General features: G+C 42.1%; 1 protein-coding gene across 7 annotated transcripts in view; it reads right to left on the reverse strand.

Annotated features, from left to right (window-relative positions):
- Nucleotides 1-19,816, reverse strand: part of GBF1 (golgi brefeldin A resistant guanine nucleotide exchange factor 1) — a 210,712-nt gene that overhangs the window by 135,480 nt on the left and 55,416 nt on the right. For all 7 annotated transcript variants that reach the window (XM_063307612.1, XM_063307608.1, XM_063307610.1 and 4 more), the window contains exons 4-7: nt 7,327-7,458; nt 6,127-6,245; nt 4,323-4,431; nt 3,857-3,917 (exon numbers count right to left, since the gene is read on the reverse strand). In XM_063307612.1, coding sequence (XP_063163682.1) covers nt 3,857-3,917; nt 4,323-4,431; nt 6,127-6,245; nt 7,327-7,458 — 421 coding nt within the window. The remainder of the gene's footprint in view (nt 1-3,856; nt 3,918-4,322; nt 4,432-6,126; nt 6,246-7,326; nt 7,459-19,816) is intronic.

Consider the following 19,816-nt stretch of genomic DNA (forward strand, 5'->3'; position numbering starts at 1 on the left):
CTGGAATCCTTGCCATGCCTGTTTCTTGACCGGCCTAACTTGAAGGGCTAACACAACCTCCACAAAGATGGAGCTGGCAATCAGTGCAAATCATTCTCTCCTGTTCTAGACCATTTTGGATATTGTGCTAAATTCAACTGTAATTACCAAAAATCTGTGTAACTGCATACTAGCTAATTATTCAAAGTATAAAAAAAGGGTTTTTCATAAAGCATTTTATGAAACCTTATCTGTCTAAATCCATTACTGGCATCCATGGGCTACACAGCATGGTTTTAGATTCCTTTGTTTTGTTTTACTGGGGAAGGGAAAATAGCTGCTAACTGACAATCATGGTAAGAAGATATTTATAGACAAATCTGAATGTAGTTCTCGACTGAGTTTTGGTTCAGCAGTTTTTAATTTGGAGGACAGGTATAGTATCAGAGTATTGGAGAAGGGAAAATGTTGCTCTCATCTTCAAAAATGGGGAGAAGGACAACCCAGGGAACTACACTAGTCAGCTTGAACTCAGGTGCAGATGATTAAGCAATAGGTCTGCAAGCATTTAAAAAAGAATGCATTCATTTGCAGGAGCCACCATGGGTTTATCAAGAATAAATCATGCCAAGCCAAGCAGGCTTCCTTTTTTGATACAGACTGCACTTTAGTTGTTTACAGGATTGCAGTGGACATAGTATACCGTGACTTCAGCAAAGTAGAAAAGATGACAAAACGCGGGCTGGGCTATATTATCATTAGAGCTGGTTAAGCATCCAACATGTATAAGCCAATGGCTCCATGTCAAACTGGAGGGAAGCGTCAGTGTTTCATTCTTGGTCCTTTGCTGTTTAACCTATTTAACCTAATAGACTACCTGACTTTCTTACTGAAATGATACACCCTAGCCAGACAGGCTTTGTTCCAAAAAGAGCCAGTTTGGTCTAGTGGTTAAGGTGCTTGGCTATAAACCAGGAGACTGAGAGTTCCAGTCCTGCCTGAGGCATGAAAGCCAGCTGGGTGACTTTGGGCCTGTCCCTCTCTCTCAGCCCAACCCACCTCACAGGGTGATTGTTGTGGGGAAAATAAGAGGAGGAAGGAGTAATAGGTATGTTCCCCACCTTGAGTTATTTATAAAAATAATAAAGGTGGGATAGAAAATAATTTTTTTTAAATGTTTTAAAAAATATATGACAAATAATATAGGACATAGCTTAAATGTTATTGACAAGATTAATCAGAAAAAAAACTGGTTACAATTCGGAATGGCCTTTTTTATATTTACAGTTCTGAAAAAAAATGGCTTGTGGCTCTAATTTTTTCACATGGAACAGAGTATTTCCAAAGAACAAAAAAAGAGTTCAAAGAAAAACATCCAAGCCTGGCTACATTTTGCAAAAACCTACATCAAGTCTGACAAAAGCATGTGGGAAAATATGTTATGGTCTGATGAGACTAAGGTTGAACTTTTTGGCCATAATTCCCAAAAGTAAGTTTGGTGCAAAAACAACACTGCGCATCACCCAAAGTACCCCAGACCCCCAGGGAAGCCTGGTGGTGGTGGCTTTATGCTTTGGGGCTGCTTCTCTTCAGCTGGAGCTGGGGCTTCAGTCAAGGTGGGGGGAATGATGAACAGTTCCAAATATCAGTCCATTTTGGCACAAAACCTTCAGGCCTCTGCTAAAATGCTGAAGAGGAAGAGGAATTTCACCTCTCAATGCAACAATGACCCAAAGCATACCTCCAAATGGCTTTTGTAACAAAATAATGGCTTCACCAGAAGAAGATCAAAGTTTTGGAATGGCCCAGCCGGAGCCTGGACCTGAATCCAGTTGAAAATCTGCGGGGTGACCTGAAGGGGGCTGTGCCCAGGAGCTGCCCTCGCAATCTGGCAGATTTGGAGTGCTTCTGCAAGGAAGAGTGGGCAAGGATTCCCAAGGCAAGATGTGCCATGCTGAGAGACTCCTGCCCCAAAAGACCAAATGCTGTCATAAAATCAAAAGGTGCTTCAACAAAGTATTAGCTTAAGGGTGTGCACACTTATGCAACCACGTTATGCTATTCATCCAAATTTGAAATAAGGAAGAAATTCCTGACCATGAGAGCTATTTAGTGGAATAGCTCGCTTTCTGGAGTCATGAGTGCTCAATCACTGAAGGGTTTCAAACAAAGGTTGGACAGCCCTTTGTTCACAATGGCCTGAGGATTTCTGCTCTGGGCTGGAGATTGGACTAGAAGACGTACAAGACTGCTTCCAACCAGATGCTTCTGACTGAATTTAGGGGGGAAAAACTCCTAACAGGAGTTTTTACAGCAGAACCAATTACTCAGAGAGGTGGTGGGCTCCCCTTCACTGGGTGTTCATCCAAACAGATGGGTGTCTAGGTCTGGAATGTTTTAATTTGGATTCCATCTCTGAGCATGATGGACTCAGTGGCCTACCTGACTTCTTCCAACTCTGATTCTATGATACCAAAAACAGAGAATGTATGGCCCCGAGGATCTCACTAAGCTATAACTCTCATCATTGCACGCAACTGTTGATGTTGACTGAATCTGCCTGCAACTATAGTTCAGCAGCATCAGCAGTCTTATTTCAGCCAGATTCCTCTTCTACAGTCTACTTCCTTGTCTGCAATGTGGATATTCTTTAAGGGATTCTAGCTTTATTTCTTCAGGAGTTTCCACTGGGTAGACTACCTGTAACTGCTTCTGGACTGTAGTGCTCAGAGGTGGGGGTACAGCTTATCATTAGAGCAGGAGATAGGGATGTCATGCTAGATATTTTTAAAGCTTTCCAGTTCTGCAGTGTGTTTGGGCCTCCAGTGGTAGTACCAGTTTTTCAGTCTTTAGATCACTGCCGTATTCTGGGATCACAAGAAAATATTTAAATATCTGCAATGCACTGATTTATAAGATTAAATCTGTCTAATAAACAAGTTACTGAACAATCATGGAAAATCATGACAACATTTGCTTTCCAAGTGCCTCTAAAAAAACAGATGATCTATTGAGATCTACTCAGGCTGAAGGATCTCAGCCAGGTGAAACATAAAGGGTTCACTAGGAGGCTTGCACATTAACACTTATGTCTGTCATGCTCTTTGAGATGAGTTTGTTGTTTTCCTGGAGAGAATAAGACTAAAAATTTAGGGCAGCCTTTAGTGACTGAAGCCTTTATTTTTAGTTAATCTGTATTCTCCATATTATGTGATAACATATTGCTCAGTTTCATATATTATAATGTTCTTGCTTACTCTGCATTGGAGGCATAAACCCACCTATGGAGAACATACATTTTGATGAAGCTTTGCAGGGACCAGTAATACTTGGAGTGGATGACTTTCTAGAGCAGAGCTTTCCAAACTTTTCATGTTGGTGACACACTAACACACTGCAGGTGCAGCCGCGTCACCAGAAGTCATGCGGAATCAGCTGTTTTGACCCAATTATGCATACTGCGCATGCGCAGTACCTGTATGATCCCTCGTCTAATGCACTGCAGGTGCAGCCGCATCACCAGAAGTCATGGGGAATCAGCTGTTTTGACCCAATTATGCATACTGCGCATGCGCAGTACCTGTATGATCCCTCGACTAACGCACTGCAGGTGCAGCTGCATCACCAGAAGTCATGGGGAATCAGCTGTTTAGACTCGATTAAGCATACTGCGCATGCGCAGTACCTGTATGATCCCTTGACCGCGCGACACACCTACACACTACAGCCGACACACTAAAGTGTCATGACACGCAGTTTGGAAAGCTCTGTTCTAGAGTATGCACATACATAAACGCTAACATACTTGAAAGTGTGCAATCTTCCCACCCTTGAAGGGCCATCTGAGCGGTGCTGAGACAAACACAAGAAAGTTTACCTTGTGAAGAGCAGCTGTACCATGTCGACCAGAGTGTGCTCTGCAGATTTTCTCAATAACTCTGAAGACAAAAACAAATAACACAGGTGTCATTATCCCATGTGATATTATCTAGAGGCTTCTCCATGTAGACTTCCCTCCAAGTGTTGTTTACAAAGGATTACTGGAAATTTATTAAAACCAATCCAGCCTCAGCTGTGCAGAAAGAAAAGGAAAGATACACTATGTAGCACTATAGAGCTAGAGGAATGTACAGATGAGAAAGGGAAAGACACAGTAGAGCAGGAAATTATTAGCAAAGTCTACTACTTTTTAAAAAAAATTAAGGAATATAAACTCAATTATACACATTTAGCATATTTTGTACTTATTTACATTACAGCATCCAGACTTATTTAATACCGACATAATATATGCCCAAATAATATGAATGTTTGTGGTTTGCTTGTTTACACTGCAGACCTACCACTAAGCCTCATCTCAAAGCATATACGGAAGCAAGACTGCATGATTTCACACACAGATTCATTTGTGAGATGAGCTCCAACTGGAGCAAGGAGGAGAGTCCTCAAGACCTGAAAAAAGAACAAATCAATATGAAATGATATACTCGAATCACATTTTAACACCACAGGAAATTCATATAAAATAATGAAGAAACACTTAAGTGTCAGCTAAGCAGTGGAGGAATACTTCTTTTGAGTATCCTTATTTAGACAACTGGTCTCATATAAGTGAATGATAGCAACAACAAAAAAAATTCTTCCCCTGCCACATCAATCTAGATCAAGTATAGATATAGCATGTAGTCTGAACAAAATATTTCCCAAACCAGTCTCTATGGACAGAGTCTGAGAGAAAGATTGTGAACCCTTAAAACTACACATAATCTTGCAGAACTGTGACTGACATTGTAGTCTGAGTTTTATGTAGGTCAGTGAATAAAAAGTCTGGTTAAATAAACAATATACAAAATAGTATATGCTGTTACTGTCTTTATTGAACTCAGTGAGTCAACATTTATTGTCTTTGTTAGAAAAAGTGTATGAAATGTAGTAAAGTGCAAGCATCTCTTTCAGCAAGAGTAACTTGAATGTTGGTGAATCCCACATATCAGATTGAGGTATCTTTAGCTATTCCTCTTTATAGAACTGTTTCAACTCATTGATATTTTGGGGCTAACTGGTGTGAAATACTTGCTTAAGGTCATGCCACAATATTTTAGTTGTGTTAAAGTCAAGGCATTCCATTTTCATATTCCAAAATTCCAAAATGTGACATTTCTTCTGCTTTGGCCATTCTGTTGTAGATTTACTTGTGTGGTAAGGACCACTGTTGTGCTCCATGACTCACATTCATTTAAGCTTCAGCCCATGGACAAATATTCTGTAACTTTCCTGTTGGTATAATCCAGAATCCATTCTTCCCTCAGTGATTGCAAGTCAGCCCCAAACTATGATATTCCCACCATCATGCTTCATGATTGTTCCAAAAACCTGTGGAATCATCCAGGTAAGATGATATAGGAGATAGACAGCAATGAGCTTTCTGGAGAGCAGTGGTTTCCTAACTGGTATCTTTCCATGCATTCCACTCTTGTTTAGTGTTTTCTTTACGAAGACCCATGAACGTAAGACAATGAAACACTGCAGATACTTTGTCAGTATTCTGGAATTCTCTGCAACCTCCCAGAGTACCGCCTGCTTTACATTTGGATGATTCTGGATGGATGATCACTCATGGGATGAGTAACTACGGTGTTGCTTTTGTTTGTTTGTTTGTATACTATCTGCTGGACAGTGGATTGGCAGAGTCCAAGGTCTTTGACAATGGTTTTGTAGCCTATTTTCAACCTCATAAGCATCAACGACCATTTTTCTGAGGTCTGCAGAGATCTCTTTTGATCAGGGCATGATTCACTTCCATAAACGGTACTGTGAAGAAAAGACTCCAATGGGGGCAACTAATGTTCAGTTTTTATAGCAAAAGGCACATTAAATTCACATCTTATTGTCTGGAACATCTGAGTCAACTTACTCCCTAAAAAGTAATCATTCTACAATTTCACATTCATGCTTTTTTCTCCAACAAAGTCAGATAATGTTTGCTAAAGGTGTTCAATTTTTGTGTGTCATCTGTTTAGTCAGAATCTCTTTCTTAACAGGATTCTGATGAAGCTCTGATCACAGTGTACATCACAGTACTTGCAGAATTACAGATAAATCTAAAAGAAACTTCAACCACAAACTTTACCACTATATCCACCATACCTGCAAGATCTTCATCAGGACAACCTCATCACTTGCAGGATCAGTGCCCACAAATCTGGCATGTGTTACAGCATCTGCCAAGTTCTCCATTCCCTCAGCTGTGCCCTCATGATTAGAATCTATGCAACAAAAAAGAATGTTTAATAAAGCAAGGCCAGTGTGAAGAGATTTCCTAGTAAAATACACCACATTTATTTCCATGACTTTCCTTCTCCTTCCCTGATCATCCATAAAATGTGTTGTACCACTAGAACCGTAATTCAAATTAACAATTAGGACTTTACCTTCTGAACATTCAGAAAAAAGAACAATAAACCTTGTGGCAAAGGTACCGATCACTATATCTCACTTCTGCCATATTTCTCAATCCTATCGAGTGTCTGTGGGTGTTTGGGCCATCCAAATCTGGGAATATTCCAAGTTTGACCATGACCTCTTCAGGGTTGGTACACAATCTGGGGATCTTCCTGGACTCACAGCTCCTGCTTGAAGAGCAGGTGTCAGCTGTAGCCAGGAAGGCCTTTGCACAACTCCATCTGGTGCACCAGTTGCACCCTTTCCTAGATCAGGGGACCCTTCAGAGAGTCACTCATGGCCTAGTCACCTCACTTCTTGACTACTGCAACACACTTTACATGAGAACCAGTTGTAAAGTTACTTTTTCAACACCACTGTAACTTCAGACAGACGCTAAAGAGGGCAGTCATTTAATAAATTACAGGTAGTCCTTGCTTATTGACAGTAATTGTTGCAGCATCCAATGGTCACGTGATCGCCATCTGAATCTTCCTGCCACCTTCCCCATTGACTTTGCTTATCAGAAACCGGCAGTAAAGGTCACAAATGGTGATCACGTGACCACAGGACACTGCAACATCATAGTTGAGAGCCAGTTGCCAAGTGCCCAAATTGCGATCATGTGACTGCAGGGACATTGTGATGGCCGCAACTATGAGAACCCATCATAAGTCCCCCTTATTCAGCTCTGTCATAACTTTAAACAGTTGCTGAACGGGGGGACATTAAGTGAGGATCCATATTATTTCTATTTTTAGCCATGTAAAATTATTCATCATAAAAACCAAACAGAATTTCAATTCTCCTAGGATCATAAATATGTAATTCTCAGACAAGTAATTGCTCTTTGAGTCATCAATTTTAGTTGATAATAATAAAAGAGAAAATAGTCTCAATCCATACCTATTAGTGCATATGAAAGGAATTTGTTTACTGATGTCAGAGCCAGTCCAGTAATTGGGCCTGTAGTATCTTCTGAACGAATAACTTCCAGAAAAGGTCGAAGAAAAACAATAGGCTCAATGGCTGAAAGCTCTAGAGCAAAAGACAAAATTAAACATCATAAAAAATTACTTTTAGAACAAAGAAAATATTCCTCAAATGAAGGAAGAATCTTGCTGAGATTCTAGTCTGGCAGCCCCAAGATGTATAGTTGACTGGTTTATTTATTCATACATATATTCAAATAAACTAAGCACCACAAAGAGAAATCTAAAAAGTCCTTGCCTTATATGTTGATATAATAATGGAAAGTAAAGCACAGAGAACATATGAAACTTATTCACTGAAGTCTGTTACCATTTTTATTACAATTGTTAATTGATAAGGTACCTGTAATCAGTCTCTTGTGTAACCTAGAACTGCATAACCACTTGATCTTCCTTCCCTTCTCCCTTCCACTTCATCCCAGTTTACGTGCTATTTCAGTCAAACCACTCTATACATCTGATGAAATAAGCTCTAGTTCATGAAATTGTTTGCTTTTTAATAAAATTTGTTAGTTTGAAAAAATGCTACCAAACTCCTGATTTTTGAATTTTGTTATTTCGGTGCCATAGAACCCAGTTCCAGTTAAAAGCACTGTTAGCAACTATATTGCTCTACTACAGTATACTAGGATTAATTTATTGGGAGAAAATTGTAGCAATAATTATTTGTGGTAATTATCATATTCCACAGTCTTCTGTATTGTGCTGACATAACCTAATGCAGATATATATAAAAGACAAAGGGGAGGTACTTTATGGGAGGAAAAAGGAAGAAAAAGACATTTATATATGGTACATTCACTGTGCCCTTCCTCTCTTCCATGACTGGCCCGTGTTCTTTGAGATCAATCATAGCTACACTCAATTAGCAGTCTGTTTTCCTCTCCCAACCACAGAGAAATAATGCACTATACTTAACATACATGCTCATACTTCTTGATTATGAAGATAAATAATAAAATAAAGAACTATTTAACAGATTGTATACATTACCAAAATATATGTAAATTGCTTTTATCACTATTATGAGTACCAGCAGGAATATTTGGGGGGGCGGGGCAGCAGAGGAACTGCAATGTGAGATGTAATTGTAATTAACTGCAGAATGTGTGTGTTAGAACATACCTATCCAATTTTCTTATATTACTGAATTGTTTGGGGTAATCCTACTATCACACAATTTGCTAAAGAAAAGGCTCATTGGAGTATATGGAACTGCCTTGTACCGCAGTAGACCCTAGTATTGAAGTTTAGTATAAACTAAACTGACCGACAACAGCTTTCTAGGATTTCAGACTTCTCCAGCCATAGAGAAAGAGGGAATTCAGAGACTTTACCCCTTTCTCTTGGAAACAGTAGTAAGCACTACAGAGAGCGTCAATGAGTTTACGGGGAGTGTTTCTTTTGCCCTTCAGATGGGGACAAGCAGTTATATTTGGCCAGAGTCTTGCGGTCACTTTATTTTCATGCTGTTGATCAGCCACCTTCTTCATTAGCTAACATAATAGAACTTTTGCACTGCTTGAATTTTATTCAGCACAAATGTTATTAGAACTACCTGTTTGCTCTTGGAACTTCAGGTTTTCTATGCGGTTGCTTAATTAACAATAAAAACTCAGTGGCATCAGAGGTAGTTCTGGTAATTGACAAGACCACCAAGAAAAATAAGACCATTCTTAAGAAATTTACCTATTTAACCCTAACCCTATACATATATAGAAATGGCAGAAAGCCTTGGTACGCTGTCACAGTTGAAGAGAGATCTCCAATCGGGCAATGATCCCACTTTCCAACAATCGGGCGGGGCAGGTGATTGAGGTGGTGACAGGTAGGGGACGATATGACAGGAGCCAGAGGGCGGGTCATCATAGAGGAAGATGTCCCCGGTGCTTGTTACCTGTGGCGTGTTCTGGCCCTCTGTGCTCGAACCCAGGTCCTGGACAGCAGACTCGTGGTTGTCCTGACTTTCAGCTGTTGCTCTGTAATGCCAGGCCAATAAACAACAAGGCCCCCCTCATATGTGACTTGATCACAGAAGAAGGGGCAGACCTGGCGTGTATTACTGAAACCTGGCTGGGCGTTGAAGGAGGTGTTGCTCTTTCAGAGATATGCCTGGCTGGGTTTCGAGTCTGGCATCAGCCGCGACCTCAGGGCAGGGGAGGAGGGGTGGTTGTTGTCATCCAAGAATCCCTAGTGGCCATCAGGGGCCCTGCTCCACAAGTGGCCGGGTGTGAGACCCTGTTCTTCAAGCTGGGTTCTCGAGAACAGTTGGGAGTGTTGCTACTGTACCAGCCTCCCTGCTGCGTAGCAACCTCCCTGCCTGAGCTGCTGGAGGCCGTCTCAGGTTTGGCAGTGGAATTCCCCAGGCTTATGGTGTTGGGGGACTTCAATCTGCCTTCCTTGGGGCGGGCCTTGGAAGCAGCCCGGGAGTTCATGGCTACCATGGCAGCCATGGACCTGTTCCAGATTATTCAGGACCCGACTAGAGACAGTGGCCTCACCCCGGACCTAGTTTTCTTGTCGGAGCAGTGGCAAGATGATCTGAGGGGAGAATTACATCTTTCCCCTTTGTCATGGTCGGATCATGCCCTGGTGGCCTTGAGATTCTCTCGTGCCACCCCACTCCACAGGGAGGCAGGACCCATTCAATTAGTCCGCCCCCAGTGACTGATGGACATGGCTGGGTTTCAGAGGGAGCTGGGGGTTGTACCTGAGTCTCTCCTGCACAGTCCAGCGGAGGCCCTGGCTGCTGCCTGGAATAGGGAGGCGGCCGGAGCCTTGGACAGGATTGTGCCTGTGAGGCCTCTCTTGCCCACTCAAATGCGGCACTCCCCGTGGTTTACGGAGGAGCTCAGGGTTTTGAAGAGGGTTAAGAGACACCTAAAGCATCGCTGGAGGAAGACAAAAGCCGAACCCAACCAAACACAAGCTAGAGCCACGATTAAGGCCTACCTTGTGGCAGTAAGAGTGGTGAAGTGCCAGTATTTCTCCACTCTTATTGCATCCGCAGAATGCCGCCCAGCTGCCCTGTTTAAGATTACCCGATCCCTTTTAGGGAAAGGGGAGTCAGACATCCATCTAAAGGGCCATGCGGAGGAATTTTCGGGGCACCTGCAGGATAAAATCACCTGGATCTGGACCGAGTTGGACTCTAAGCGTGAGACAGAGTCGGAGGAGATACCCAGGGAACATACTCACCAGGTTATCTGGGACCAGTTAGATCCTGTTGAACCCGAGGAAGTGGACAGGATCCTTCGGACTATAAATGCTACCACGTGCCAATTAGACCCATGCCCCTCCTGGCTGGTGAAAGCAGTGCAGTAGGTGACATGTGGCTGGTTCCAGGCGATGGTAAACACATCCTTGAGGGGGTGTTCTCAGCAGCCTTTAAGGAAGCACTGGTGCACCCCCTCCTCAAGAAACCATCACTAGACCCTACTATACTGGACAATTTTCTCCCAGTCTCCCACCTCCCCTTTTTGGGGAAGGCGGTTGAGAAAGTGGTGGCTTTGCAGCTCCAGAGGATTCTGGATGAAACAGATTATCTAGACCCATTTCAGTCAGGTTTCAGGCCCAGTTATGGGATGGAAACGGCATTGGTCGCACTTATGGATGACCTTTGGCGGGAGCGAGATGGAGGCAGTGCATCCATCCTTGCTCTTCTTGACCTCTCAGCGGCTTTCGATACCATCGACCATGGTATCCTTCTGGACCGACTTAGGGAGTTGGGGGTGGGCAGTGTAGTTCTGCGCTGGTTCACCTCCTTCCTCCAGGGTCGGTCCCAGTCGGTGTTGATAGGGAGTGAGAGATCTGGCCTGTGGCCCCTCCTTTGTGGGATCCTGCAGGGTTCAGTACTCCCTCTGCTCCTTTTTAACATCTACATGAAACCACTGGGCAAGATCATCCGTCACTACGGGGTGAGGTATCATCAATATGCAGATGATACCCAATTATACATCTCCATCCCGGGTGAAGTAAGTGATGCTGTGCCCGCCCTTTCCGAGTGCCTGGGGGCTGTGGGGGCCTGGATGGGGAACAACAGGTTGCGGCTGAGCCTGGGGAAGACAGACTGGCTGTGGATTAATGGCTCCTCGATTTCTGGGAAATTGTCATCTTTAGTTCTGGATGGGGTTGCACTGCCCCAGACAGACCCGGTGCATAACTTGGGGGTCCTCCTGGACTCACGGCTCCTTCTCAAAGAGCAGGTGGCAGCTGTGGCTAGGAGGGCCTTTGTGCAACTTCGTGTTGTGCACCAGTTACGCCCTTTCCTGGAGCGAGAGGCCCTTCAAACGGTCACTCATGCCCTGGTTATCTCCCATATAGATGACTGCAATGCGCTCTACATGGGGCTACCCTTGAAGAGTATCTGGAAGCTACAGCTGGTGCAAAATGCAGCTGCACAGGCCATCTTGGATTTCCCAAGATCAGCACACGTCACTCCTTTGCTCCGTGAGCTGCATTGGTTGCCAGTATGCTTCCGGGTCCAATTCAAGGTGTTGGTTATCACCTTTAAAGCACTATATGGCACGGGTCCAGGTTACCTAAGGGACCGTCTCCTCCCCATCACATCAGCCCGTCCCACCCAGTAGTGCAGAGAGGGCATGCTACGGACCTCATCTGCAAGAGAATTCCATCTGTCCAGGAGGCAGGCCTTCTCTGCAATACCTCCTGCCCTTTGGAATATCCTTCCCCCAGAAGTGAGATTGGTTCCCTCCCCCCTGGACTTTAGGAAACAGCTAAAGACCTGGTTCTGTAATTATGCCTGGGGAGGGAGGGAGTGTAGCCATTCTTGGGGATGGTTAGTTTCTTAGAAGGACCCAGCTCTGCCTGCAAATCATAAAGAACTTTCAGCCATCGAGGTTTTTATTATATTTATTGTATTATGTATTATAGTGCTTTATAGTTTTATATTTTTATTTATGTTTTATTGTAAACCACCCAGAGTCCCTTTTGGGAGATGGGCGGTGATAAATTTGATTAATAAAATAAATAAAATAATAGCTTCATTAGGATTGCTGGAGTCTTGGCATAAAGGTCCAGTTGGTTAATGCCAGGTCTGTTTGCAATAAGACAATTTACATCCATGAGTTGGCAGGATGAAATGGCAAATCTAGTGTGCTTTAATGAAACCTGGTCGGGTAAGGGTGACTATGTCATCTGGGTATAGGGTCTTTTAGCAAGCTCAAAACTAAGATTGGAGGTGGTGGTATGGCTTTGATTATGAGGGACACTGTACCTGTGGCCAGGGACTCTACTCCTGAGATACTGAGATATGCGTGCCTTCATGTTAGATCGGGCTATAGAGACAAGTTAGGGCTCTACTGTTGTACCAGCCACTTTGCTGCCCAGTGGGATCCCTTTTTGGACTGCTAGAGCTAGTGGTAGAGAGCCCTCAAATTTTGGTGTTAGGTAATCTCAACCTCCCAAGCCTGAGGGCTGACTCTGGCAAGGCTCAGGAATTCATGGCCTCCATGGGCTTGTCCCAAGTCATTTCTGGCCCAACTTATGTGGGCCAGAGATGACTATACATTAGACCTTGTGTTTGCCTCGGAGCAGATATTACATGATCTGGAAATGGAGGAACTTTCAATTATGCCAATATTATGATCAGATCATGCCCCAATCCAATTGCAGTTAAGACCTCCATGGGATAGCAGGACCAATTTGGACGGTCCACCTGAGGCACTGAATGGATTGTTTTATTGTTACATTGTTATTGCCAAGAATCGCGAGATTGTGGCAGGATAAAAACAGAATGAATGAATAAAGTCCTCTTCTTACATAAAGCTATATTCAGGCAATATTTTTCTTCTGTAGTGAAAATCCCTTGAGACTGAAATCCAAGGGACATGTTCAAATCCTAAAACAATCCTAAAACATGAACTGAATGAGAAAAAAGTGCTTCGTATAGGTCAGACAGAGATGCTCTTCTTCAGTCAACAAACAAGCCAAGGAGTGACATTTTGGAGGAAATGGTAGAATATAACACTAGTAAATAATTTCCTTGGCTTCCTTCAACTATGTAAAATCATTCAATTTAACTTACAACCCACCACAAGGCTCTGCTATCTAGGTATACTTCAGGAATGAAGAGGCTTGGGTATCTTCACAGCAGAGCTGTGTATAATATATGAGAAAATACTAATTTCTGAGCAATCACATGCCAAATTGCCTAAGCACCAAGGTGTAATCTGAGAGGTCCCAATCAGTAGGTAAAAAAGAAGAAAAGCTTAACAGTGTATTACATTGTTTAATGTAGAAAGAAGAAAAGAATCATTACAATCAGAAATTTCAACAAACATACAAAGCACATTTGCAACTATAAAGCAAAGTTATTTGAATACAATTAAATATTTAATAAACTTAAAAACTTTAAGCTTATCAACCTCTCCTTATGAAAACCAATTCTTCCAAAATTTCTTCTGAAATGTGGAAGCCAGGAGTTAGCACAGTGAACAGAGTGGCTGACTCAGCTGACTCTTCCTTACAAGTTTATTTCTACCTGGAAAAAAGTATTACCAAAAGGTTTTCCTTCTGTGGCCTTCCTGTGCCATTCTTAATAATTAATTATAATATAATATAATATAATATAATATAATATAATATAATATAATATAATATAATAATATTAATATAATATAATATAATATAATATAATATAATATAATATAATATAATATAATATAATATAATATAATATGATATGTTATTAATTGTAACAATATATTATATATTTTATTGTAATAAGAATTATAATAATGTGTTGTTGGTTTTTATATGTATTTTATTTATTACTTTATTATGCTTTTATCTTGTTTTTATTGTTAGCCACCCAGAGTCATGTATTTGAGATGGGCAGCCATAGAAATCATAGGGAGGGAGGGAGGGAGGGAGGGAGGGTACAGTACAGTACAGTACAGTACAGTACAATACAATAAATAGTACATTTACTATAAGTCATCCACAAATACCAGAATAGTGTCATTTACATCCTAGGTACTTATTTACCCAAAGGCCTAGGTACTTACTTGCTTATTTACCACAAGGCCTGCTTAAATAGCCAAATTTTCATGGTTGTTCCATGAAATTGCTGCCCATTAAAAGGACCACTTTGAGAATGGTTTAAATTATAATTAAAATTAATAGGCTAAAACAATTAGTAAAACACTACATTATGGCATTTTATAAAACTATAGTACAAACATATAAAATAAAAACAACATAAATGTTAAAAGAGAAAATAAGAGTAATAACAGGCAATAATCAGAGTAATAATAAAGCAATAGAACATTAACAATCACAGCAGGATTAACACTTTATTAAAAGGCCGTGGAGAATAAAAATGTGTTTGGCGCTGAAAGAAGTGGTAGGAGCATCTAACACTAAAAAGGTCCATTCCAGTGTAGCTACATATAGGGAAGGGTATACAGCATCACACGATAGCTACTTCTATAGGAGGGTACTTCTACATGAGAGGGTAATCAGAGAAGACCTCTAAAAATGACTTTAATGTAGAACATATGGGAAAAGAATTTCCTTCAGATACTCTGAGATGCTTTTTAGGTTTACACCCAGTACCCTGAGTTTGGACTAGAACAAACTGGCTACCAGTGAAGATAATAAAACCTGGTGTGATGTATTTGTGTACTATGAGAAGTTTCTGAACAATCTTCAAGGGCAACTCAAAGTACAACGGATTTCAATAATCTTAAACTACCAGGGCATTACGATGAGGCTATTTTATCTTAGTAGGGCAATAGCTTGTGTACCAGCCTACTTCATGCTACTTTTAGACTTACCAGTCAGAAGCAATAATCCTCCATCTCTATGTCCTCTAATGAATAATAACAACGTTTGTTTGTTTATTATTTTATTTATATGGCCATCCATCTCAAAAGTTTTCTCTCTTTTGTTATGATTTATTTGCTATCTAACAATGACTTGCCTTCTCACACATGCACCAATAAAATTTTTATCAAATATAACATGAATTCTGGGTACAAAAGTTATACAAATATGAAATAAAGAAAACAAAAACATAAACTCAAGAGTATCAAACTCAAGATGGACTGCAGTGCCAAAGAAATCAATGTCGCCTCTTTCAAGCCAAAAAATAGTTCCTGTTCCATTCAACAACAGCTAGAGGGCAACATTGCTAAATCTAAGTAACAGCAAGAAGATTAATGGTGATATTAACCAAATTTTCTGCTATGCCTTTAAACATACCCATTGGTCTTCAACACTTATTCTTCAATAATACTGGGGGATACAACGTCCTGCCTCCCAATCCTTCCCCTCCCAACCACTATGGCAAACTTTCCACACAAGCCAGCAATGGAAGTTAGTATGTAAATTCTTATAATGAGTCTCTAAATCAAATAAGCATGAATCACATTTTACTTGGCTAAAAAACAAGGAATGGATGGGTCAGTAAATTAAAGGGAAGATAAATGAAGCTGCACTGGGAACTTTTCTCTTTTGTTTCCCCATAAGGTGAAAGAATCCCAAATCCATGTTTTCCTTTACAGAAGTGGAGAAAGTAGCCTCAGAAACTGGTAAAAGATGGAAGTCAAATAAGCATGTGCCCCCAAGAATCAATTTACTGCAGATGGTAAGAGAGAATAACACACAGCAACAGATTTATATCTGTATCTTCCCTTCCCTCTGCAGTTCTTTCTAAACTTTCACTTCAATCAGGTAATGCTTGCAGAATGGGTCTAAGACTCAAGTGACCTATCCTCTTCTTGCTTGTATTCCATTTTAACTGCCCTCTGCGTATTATTTCTGGATACATATAGATGAAGGGGCTCTAGCACTATGAATGAAAAGACATCATGTAGCTATGCTATCTTCCTAATTTTTTTCCTATCAAAAGAAAGAGATAAAAGAATTAAATAGAAAAAGATCAAAAAGGTTTAAGTAAAAGACAATGATATCTGAGCCCTTGAGGCAGGACAATTGAAGGATCTGGAGACAATAGCAGAATACAGTAAAACTTTATTCGAAAACTAACAATACTTTTTCTATATGATTGTCTTATGAAATAAAGGGGATGGAATTACATTTATACACACTGAGTTCCTTAACTACTATTCTGCACAGAATTATTTTGTGGAAATAACAAGAATAAACATTTATTCATTCATTAAATTTATATGGCTGCTCATCTTTCATACATAACTCTGGACAGCTAACAAAAACAATAAAACAATAAACAAAACCATATATAGCATAAAATATCAGCCAAACAACAACACATAACAGACATCCACAATCAACCTAAGAAACAGGCTCATCCACTCTGCCAGGGGCCCAGGCTTGATGGCAAAACCAGGTCTTCAAAGCCTTGTGAAAAGCCAGCAAAGTGGGGTGAGTCTGATCTCCAGGGGGAAGATGTTCCAGAGGCCAGGTGCCATGACAGAAAAGACTCTCTTCCTGAGTCCTGCCAGATGGCATTTCCATGTGGATGGACCCAGAGCATGCCTCTCCTGCCAGATATAACAGGAGTGGTAGATATCACCAGGAGAGATAATGCCATAAGTAACTCAGCCCCAAGCCATGAAGAGTTTTAAAGGTAATTATCAGCATCTTCAATTGCGTACTTGGAAGTAGACCAACAGCCAATGCAGCTTGAGGAGCAGAGATGTCACATGCACCGAATGAGTTGAAGCTTCCAAATACACTTCAAGGGCAGCCCCATGTAGAGTGCATTGCAGTAATCCAAGCAGGAGGTGACCAAGGCACAAGTGTCTGTGAGTAGGGCCTCCCAGTCCAGGAACAGGTGCAACTGACCCAATACTAAGTTGTACAAAGGTTCTCCTGGCCATGGCTATCACCTGCTCTTTGAGCAGGACCCATGAGCCCAGAAGGGCCCCCAAATTGCATACCAAATCTGTCTTGGGCAGTGCAACCCCATCCAGAACAAGAGGTGGAAAGTCCCCAGAACTGAGGGGTCCTAAAACCCAAAGCCACTCGGTCTTACTAGGGTTGAGCTGAAGTAGGGTTGAGCTGAAGCCCCTTGTTCTCCACCCAGACCCCCAGAGCCTCCAGATAGGACCTCCATGGCATCACTCAGATGGTGTAATGCTATGTGGAAATTACCTTGGGAGACAGGACGAAGAGATGCTGCCAAGGCAACGGTCAGATAAAGGCAACTTAGCCCGCAGCAGGAATATGGGTGGGGCAAGAGGCTCAGAAGAGACCTTCCCTCCCTCCCTTTCTTGGGCTGTAAAGAAGACGGTGGGAAAGATTTACTTTCAGACCTGCAAGATTCTGTTAATGTAACCTTACAATAAAGTGGATCTATCTATCTATCTATCTATCTATCTATCTATCTATCTATCTATCTATCTTGTCACTGCCCATCTCCTCCCACCAGAGGGACTCTGGGTGGTTTACAGTAAAATAATCAATAAAACACTAAACATACAATATAATTACAATATATAAAATACAGTATATAAATAAACAATAAATATAGGTAAAAATAAAATCCAGATGGTAAATGATCTAATTCAGTCCTTGTGTGTGACGACCAATTTAAGGCACTAGCCATCCCAAAGTGCGACTATTCCCCTCCCCGCCCCAGGCCAGGTGGCAGAGCCAGGTCTTCAAATTCCTCTAGAAGGCCAGGAGCCAAGGGTCCAACCTACCTCCAGGGGTAGGATGTTCTAGAGGGCGAGAGCTACTGCAGAGAAGGCCCACCTCCTGGACCCAGCCAGATTGAATTCTCTTACTGACGGGGTCCACAGCATGCCCGCTCTGCATCATCAGGTGGGACAAGTTGATGTAACGGGGATGAGGCCGTCCCGCAGGTAACCTGGCCCCATGCCATGTAGGGCTTTAAAGGTGATAACCAACACTTTGAATTGGAAGCAAACTGGTACCCAATGCAACTCGCGTAGTAGAGGTGTTATATGCGCCCTTCTAGGGGCACCAAAAATAGCCCGTGTGGCTGCATTCTGGACCAGCTGTAGCTTCCGGATACTCTTCAAGGGTAGCCCCACGTACAGCACATTGCAATAGTCTATATGGGAGGTAACAAGGGCATGAGTGACCATTCGAAGAGCCCCCGATCCAGGGAATTAGCTCATCTTGCCATGTTTCCTGTCGCCTGGCCCACCTCACAAGGCTGACAGATGGCCTGGGGTGGAGATATATAACTGGATATCATCTGCATACTGATGTTACCTCACCCTGAACTGACAAATGACCTCACCCAGTGGCTTCACATAAATGTTAAACAGGAGGGAAGAGAGCACCAAGCCTTGCGGCACCCCACATAGCAGGAGCTAGACCTCTCCTCCCCTACCAAGTGGAACCAGCCCCAGAGGAAGGAAGAGAACCAGCACAGCATGGTGCTGCCCACCCCCACCCCTAGAAGCCAGTCCAAAAGGATACCATGATCAATAGTATCAAAAGCCACTGAGAGGTCAAGAAGAGTGAGGACGGATACAACACCCCCATCTCGCCCCTGCCAGAAGTCATGGTAAGGTAAGATAGGTATCTCAGAAGTTCAATTTTCCCCCCACCCTAACTACCTTACTACTGCACTAGTATTTAACTGAAAGTCTGCATACATACGTACATTTTGGCACTAACAAAATAACTGAACTTTTTAAAGAATAGCTCTTAAAATAATAGCCAGTAGGTTCCATTTCTGCAGAGGTACAGAAGTTGCGGGGGGCAGGAGACTTCTTTTAAAAATGTTATTTTTTTAGCAGTTGTGGGCCAGAGATATAGAACAGTATAGTAAGGCCTCAGGAGAAGAGGCTGGAATTAGCAGCATACAGGTAGTCCTTGCTTAATGATGGTTCACTGGAACCAGAACTGCATCAGTAAGTGATGCAGTCATAAAGTGCAATGTCACTTGACCATGCCAACTTATGACAGCAGTTGCAGCAGTTCCAGGTGCTGTCATTAGGCGAATTCCATGTGGTCGCAGCATCCCACAGTCGCAGGATCACCATTTGTGACCTCCTGCCAGCTTCCCCGCTGACTTTGCTTGTTGGAAACTGGCAGGGAAAGTCGCAAACGGCGATCACGTGACTGTGGGATGCTGCGACCATTGTAATTACAAGCCATTTGCCAAGTGCCTGAATCACAATCACGTGATGTAATGGTTGCCTAATCCCAAATACTCAGTCTCACAAGCCCGGGCTTAAAGATAACTGATTTATTAAAGGAATAGTATGCAAATACAGAGAAAGCTGAGAATGAGCCAAAGCGCACGAAATACAAACTAAATACCCTCGCTTCAAACCCAATCCCGCCCCTCACCCCACCATAGTAACCACCCCCTCCCAGGTGTTGGCAACCGTCACACATCGGCCTGGGAAAGTAACCTTGAATACATGTCATAACCCAAACATACATTCCTGCAGAACAGCAAGGAGATTACAGCC

The sequence above is a fragment of the Candoia aspera genome, chromosome 6 (genome assembly GCF_035149785.1).
Source record: "Candoia aspera isolate rCanAsp1 chromosome 6, rCanAsp1.hap2, whole genome shotgun sequence".
Lineage (NCBI taxonomy): Eukaryota > Metazoa > Chordata > Lepidosauria > Squamata > Boidae > Candoia > Candoia aspera.